We start from the raw sequence: 6,442 nt of genomic DNA on the forward strand, positions 1-6,442 counted from the left end.
AATGTATCGATATTGTATAAATAATAGTGTATATGCAATGTATCGATATTGTATAAATGTTGTACAAACATGTATCAATATTCTATAAATTATGTATACACATGTATATATGATGTATAAATAATTATGTAGTGTATATATAATATATTGATATTGTAAATGTGTATAATCATGTATCGACATTATATAAATAATTATGTAATGTATCGATATTTATTTAACTATCGATGCATTCCCACCTTAATAAATAAAAGAATAAACAAAAAAAAAAGACATATATTCATTTTTACACAAAAAAAGTGAAACAATTATAAACGAAAAAAAATAAAAGGAGAATAAATAAATAAATTAAAACAACGATTTTGTTTTTAAAATAGCACAACATTTTTTTTTAATTATTTTTTTCATAAATAAGAAAGCAACTGCACAGCCGAGTGGCCATTGGCCATATTTTTGGCAAGACAAAAAGGCATGGCTATTTTTTTTTGAAAACAAAAGGGCTGAATAGCCACTCAGTGTATCCAAGAGCGGAGTAAGCTTCGCCATTAATAAAGATGAGATAGTTTCGGAAAATCCAAGTACAAACAGGTGTGTTCACAACATACAACCTAAATGATACCTCAAATTGGTTCTTTACTGATTTTTTAAATCTTTACCAATCTGATGATCAGAAACATGTTAGAACAGGCATATAAAAAGTTAAAACAGAGACCACCATCTCCTGCCACGGTTATTAACCTGCTGAGAAGGCAAAGGTTGATTAGTACGTTGCCCTTGTGAACAGAAAATAGGGAGACTAAGGCTCCTCTCCATGATTGGGTTTCCTAACCACAACATCAGAACGACTCCAACAACACCAACAACAGGAGCAGCAGCTGCAAGAAACCACCTTTCTCGTGCACCCTCACCACCAGATTGTTCATTGACAGCCTCATTATGGATCACTTCTCCTGATTCTGTTATACTGTAACCAAATTCATCATTTTCACTGTCACTGCTATCTGGAGATCCATCTTCATTTATTTCATGCTGTGGGATTCGATCTATCACCAAATTACTACTGGCACTCTGTTTTCTGTACTCATAATCAAGGTCATCAGTTGGAAGTTCATAGCGGCAGAGGGGGCACGAGTTTCTTGACGCTAGCCAAGGCAAAATACAGGAGGGGTGATACAAGTGAGAACAAGGAAGTCGGTTTACAACTGTGCCAACAAAAAGAGAATCCTTGCAGATTGCACAAGACAAACTGTCCAGCTGTTCGTGGTCTTCTTTAACAACCAAACAGGGCAGATCATTTAAAACAGAGACAGCTGCAGGTGGTGCGCCTCTTCTGAAACCATCTGTTTCAGCGAGGTGCTCCAATAACTCCTCAAAAGTTCTAGCATCAAGATAGTCAGCAGCATCAGTCTGTTGGAATTGTTCCAACTCATGTGAGTTGGCTGACATATCAGTAACATGTCTTTGACTTCCCTCGGGAATTCTGAAACGAACTGTACCCTGAAATTCAGAAGAATGAAACTGTCCTTGCCAATTTCCACTGTGATTGCTTTGATTTAGGTGTAATGACCTTTGTAGTTGAGCTCTAGCACCCACAGAGTGTACTGCATCAGTATCAACCTCCTCCCATTCATTGTCATCATCATCTTCTCCCTCATTATCAGAGTTCCAATTATACATACCAGCATGCATTGGGTCAATATCAGTATCAGTCTCGAAGTCACTTCCTTCATCTGAGTGAGAAGAATGATCATTATCAAGGTAACTATTACCATCAACAGAAGCATCAGAGTTCCCTCCATAAGCACTATAAGAGATGGACTCAATTTCACTAAAGTTCCTATATCCGCTGATGGTGACATTTGATTCAGTCTCTTCGAAGAGAGAATCAACACCATCACTTTCGGCGTCGGAATGAACCCTCCTCCACCTCCTAGAACCACTTGGAGTGGTCCGGGAACTGGTGCGCTGCACTGACCTTAACCCAACATCTCCTTCTACTGATTGATTATCATGCTCTAGATCATTGGCTGGGTTTAGCCTTGCCAGATTAATCATTTGTGAGAAGTGTTGAGTAAAGAGATTCTCAATTGACTCAGAACTGCTGTACAACCTTCTGCTCGGCACAGGTGTCCTCCTCTGATAATCTTGCATGGGCGACCCAAAATCCTCCAGGAGTAAGAATTTACAATCACCACACATATTTATTGCTTCAAACTCACCAGCCTCGTTATCTGATGTCAACAATCTATGACATAAAGCACATGAAGGAGCAAGTCCAGTTGGGCCAACAGCCAAAATGTTGCTCATGTGGCCAAGCAGAGAAGAATCAGACAATTCTGGTGAAACAGAATCTGAGTTTGCATCCATCTGCATACAAACAAAGAGTTCAAGATGAAATCAAAGAAAAAGATGAATATTCAGCAACTGAAACATACACAAAAGAAATGCTTCAGATAAAGGAAAAAACAGAAAGATCAAGTGGGAAGAGGAGTCACATTCAGATGAGTTAGGCATGACAAAGTATATTGTGCTGATTGAGAAATGGACTCAAAAATGAAAAACATGTACATGGTTCAACAACAATGAGGAGCTTGAGTGACTGATTTACCACCCCAATTCTTTACCGAGCTAAAATGACATTTACTTCCCATCATAGCTCAGAATGTAGAAGAGATATATGTATGATGTATTTGCATTCTTGTGATGATGCATGCATATCTGATGGCTACTCCTTAGATTAAATCCAAAATGAACTTGAGACAAAATTTTACAACTAAAGAACAACAACCAACAAGCATTTGAATTGAAAAGGCCGGAGTGCATCATCCACGTCAGTTTGGTGGATCATGATCTAATCCACAATCTGAGTGTTTTGGGAAATTGAAAGTTGAGGTTACCATCTCTTGCCACCTATGTTGCTCGAACTCTTCAATAGTGTTGATGGATGCGTCGGAATCACCAAAGTAGTGCATTTTTGGAGGATCCGACTGGTGCAGCAGCAAATTTGGAGAATCCAAGCAACAAAGATTGTCACTGAAATGCCGCATAGATTTTTCTTTCCAGTGGCTAAATAGATGCTAAATTTGAGAACTTTTTTATCGTGATTCAGCGATTTTCACTCAGTTTGACTGATTTTGAAAGGGTCTAGTTTTTTTTTAAAGAAGATATCCTTCTTCCTCTAAATGATATCTCCTTCTTGAAGTACCCTTCAGTCTTTGCAATACAAAAGGCATTTGTTTAAATTTAATGTAGTGTCAATTTATGCAAACATAGTCAAGTTATTTCAGATGCCGTGCTTCTTCAATGTTGTCCTATATGATAATAATTGCCAATTCACTTAAACTTCCTAGTTCTGCTAGTACATGACCATGTAATAACGTGGTAAGAGATTACTAAAATACAACCCTTATGTACCACATCCATCATTGAAAGGGAAGCCGATTAAGCTTGCAAACATCTTTAACAAGCACATAGATTGTTAGTTTATAGATAACCATTCACCATGGAAACATTATTCGTGAACAAGAGTTTACTTTCAAAATAGGGGAAAGATGGCCAGCCCTCAGAAAAATCATACAGACATTCTTCTGGATAGAGGCTTCACAGATTAAGGATCATCAGAATTAACTTGTCAGTTGGAGTTTCCTCATTTATCACAATATTTACCATAAGTGATGGTTCAATTTTTCATTCCTAAGCATTGATTAAATTGCCATTGTAAAATCTTACTGATCCTCTCATCTAAATCTGGATATAAAAGAGATCATCATACTCTAAATCAAACACGATGGAAGACAAAAGACAGGAAGAGAAGGATTAATAATTCGGAATAACATTAAGCAGTGGAGAAGGCAGAATAATTTTTGCAGAAAGAAATGATTAGACTGTGAAAGCAGGTTTGACATAGGAAAATACACACCAGAAAGATATCAATAGAGGCAGCGCAGTGATCTCTCGCCTGAGAAAAGAAACTAAAAACTTTGGGAATTAATTGAACAACATCAGATTATTAACAAGTAGTAAGTAAATATCAAAAGGAAATTAGGGCTTACCCAGAAGAAAAGCAGAGATAGAAAACGAAGGTGGAGAGGGTCCGCATGAGATATGGAAAATCGGGGGTCCAAACAAGAATCAATCCAAGACCCACCAAATGCTAAAATGTTTTCCTTCCTTCTTGTTGGACAATATTTTTTATTTTTTTTAATTTAGCGAGAGAAAAAGATAAACAACCTTTTCTCCTTTTATGGCTACTAGTTTATGCACCAAAAATTTAAGTAAACAATTATAAATAAAGATCACCAAAAATTTGAGTAAGCAACTATAAAAAATAAAATAAAGTATAAATTCTTATGAATAGGAGATATAAACTTTCTTTATGATTAGTAAACACTCAATTATGTCTCCTATTTTAGAGCATAGGTGGTCATTTGCAAAACAATACCCAACTAATTAGGTCAGGGGCGAACGTCAAGACTGGCAGATGAGGCTCTTCTTCAATTGATTCGACAATTTAAACAAGTTAGCAATTATAGTTCTCAACAAACATAAATATATAAATGGGGGTTTTAGATAACAGCTACAAATTAGTACTATTAAGTATTGAAAACATGGATTTTAAAAACAATGTCGTAAACCAAAATTGGAAAGGACTAGGGATGTGTGCATAGCGATTAAAGTTTCAACTCAAATAGGCTATGATTAACCTCAACAAAAGAGATTGGTACATGGATAGCGTTTGGTCTATACTACACTTTGATATTCTCCCGAACTATAAGTGTATGTCCCTTGGCTTCTTCCAAATAGAAACACCCTTTCAAACAAAACACCAAGTATTGCTTGAGTAGATGGACTATCCCTATCTAACATCATTAAATGATAAATCACTCGTGTTATCTCATCCTGTCTCAATCCCATAAAGTAATTTGAACAAGTCCTCACTATTGAATCTTACCCAACTTCATTTTACTTTTTCAAGCCAAAATGGATTAGAGATCTCAATCAATATTTGCAACGACTGATTTTTTGGATTAAAACTTAAAGACAACAATATTTTCATGTCATACAATAAATTTTAGAGAAGAATAATCAACACTCATTCGAGGTTTTACACCCCCATCAAGCACACACACCCTAGCTATAGATTTAGCTACTCATAAAATAGAGAATGAAGACAAATCTTCATTCCAAGCTAAAATGATGTACAAAATCTGAATCCAAGATTTGGAGAATACAATATTGAAGGTTTCTTTGTCGCTAAACTAAGAGTTCTTCAGTATAGAGATGAAGGCTCTATCTCTCTAGAAACTTCTTTGTACTCTCTACTCTCTACTACAAGTAAATTGAATAATGAAAATAATGGTAAATAATAGTACAAATTTCTATTTTGATCCTTGAAACTTTCCAAAGAAAGCACTAATTTTCATAGATACGTTTTTAGTCCATCAGTTTCCACGTCAAGACTTGCACTGGACTGGCTAACCGTTGATCCATCATTGTGAGAGGCAAGTTGATTCCTCACTTCAACCTTCAGTGTTTCTAGGAGCTTATGCGCTGGGGTCAAAGAACCACCGATCATCCATTGTGCTGCGCTGATTGTAGCATGTCACAACCCAACCCTGTAGGCCATGACTAGTACCCGAACTGGACATTCATGTACACACTTGTTAACTATAATCATTTCGCAATAAAACATAATGTGGGACTTAAGGAAATAGAATCTCATCTCAAAACTGTCTTATATTTATATTAATGCAACCCGTCTCCTGAGGAGTTACAACATCAAAAGATAAACATAGTACGTAATGTGTAGGAACGTCCCAACTATACATACGTAGGCCGACAAGGCTGCCACTACATACAATATCCCAAAATATGCATACATGCAAACCGACAAGGCGGCCACTACAAAAGGGAACGTCCAAACATAAGTCATACTAGTACAACTGGATAATACATATATACAACCCACACATGTCTACAGACCTCTAAGAGTATTAACGGTAGCATATGATGGGACAGGGCCCTGCCGTACCCCTAGATAAATAAATATATACATCAAAAGGGTTGGTACCAAAAATCTAGGCTCCGGGACAATGAATTAATCCAAAATAGTCGAGTGGAAATCCTAAGCTGGTGGATCCCCAAAATGAGTATCTGTACCTGCGGGCATGAAATGCATCCCCCCAAAGAGAGGGAGTCAGTAGGACATATGTATTGAGTATATAAAGCATAAAATACCATAAAGGAGATCACATCTGAAGTAGAGATTCAGGAGACAAGAATTATAATCAAGAAATCACTGTACCTGTGCCTTACGAAACAAGTCATGCATATTATTATCACATACCGAAATATGTCATTATGAATTATACTAAACTAGGACGACTGAAACTATACACATGTATCAAGACATATGATATAATTTCTAAGAATCAAGAATATT

The 6,442-nt window shown here is 36.5% G+C and overlaps 1 protein-coding gene across 3 annotated transcripts; it reads right to left on the reverse strand.

Annotated features, from left to right (window-relative positions):
• Nucleotides 1-516: 516 nt before the first annotated feature.
• Nucleotides 517-4,212, reverse strand: LOC129882543 (uncharacterized). 3 transcript variants are annotated; one of them, XM_055956891.1, is made up of 3 exons: nucleotides 4,053-4,212; nucleotides 3,920-3,971; nucleotides 517-2,367 (listed from the first exon to the last, which is right to left on the reverse strand). In XM_055956891.1, the coding sequence occupies exons 1-3, from the start codon at nucleotides 4,097-4,099 to the stop codon at nucleotides 700-702; spliced, it is 1,767 nt and encodes a 588-aa protein (XP_055812866.1). In that variant the 5' UTR covers nucleotides 4,100-4,212; the 3' UTR covers nucleotides 517-699. The 3 variants fall into 3 exon arrangements, with proteins under 3 accessions (XP_055812866.1, XP_055812867.1, XP_055812868.1); XM_055956892.1 differs by having other exon boundaries at nucleotides 3,920-3,958; nucleotides 4,053-4,209; XM_055956893.1 differs by lacking the exon at nucleotides 3,920-3,971 and having other exon boundaries at nucleotides 4,053-4,209.
• Nucleotides 4,213-6,442: the final 2,230 nt, after the last annotated feature.

Source organism: Solanum dulcamara, chromosome 3, assembly GCF_947179165.1.
Source record: "Solanum dulcamara chromosome 3, daSolDulc1.2, whole genome shotgun sequence".
NCBI lineage: Eukaryota > Viridiplantae > Streptophyta > Magnoliopsida > Solanales > Solanaceae > Solanum > Solanum dulcamara.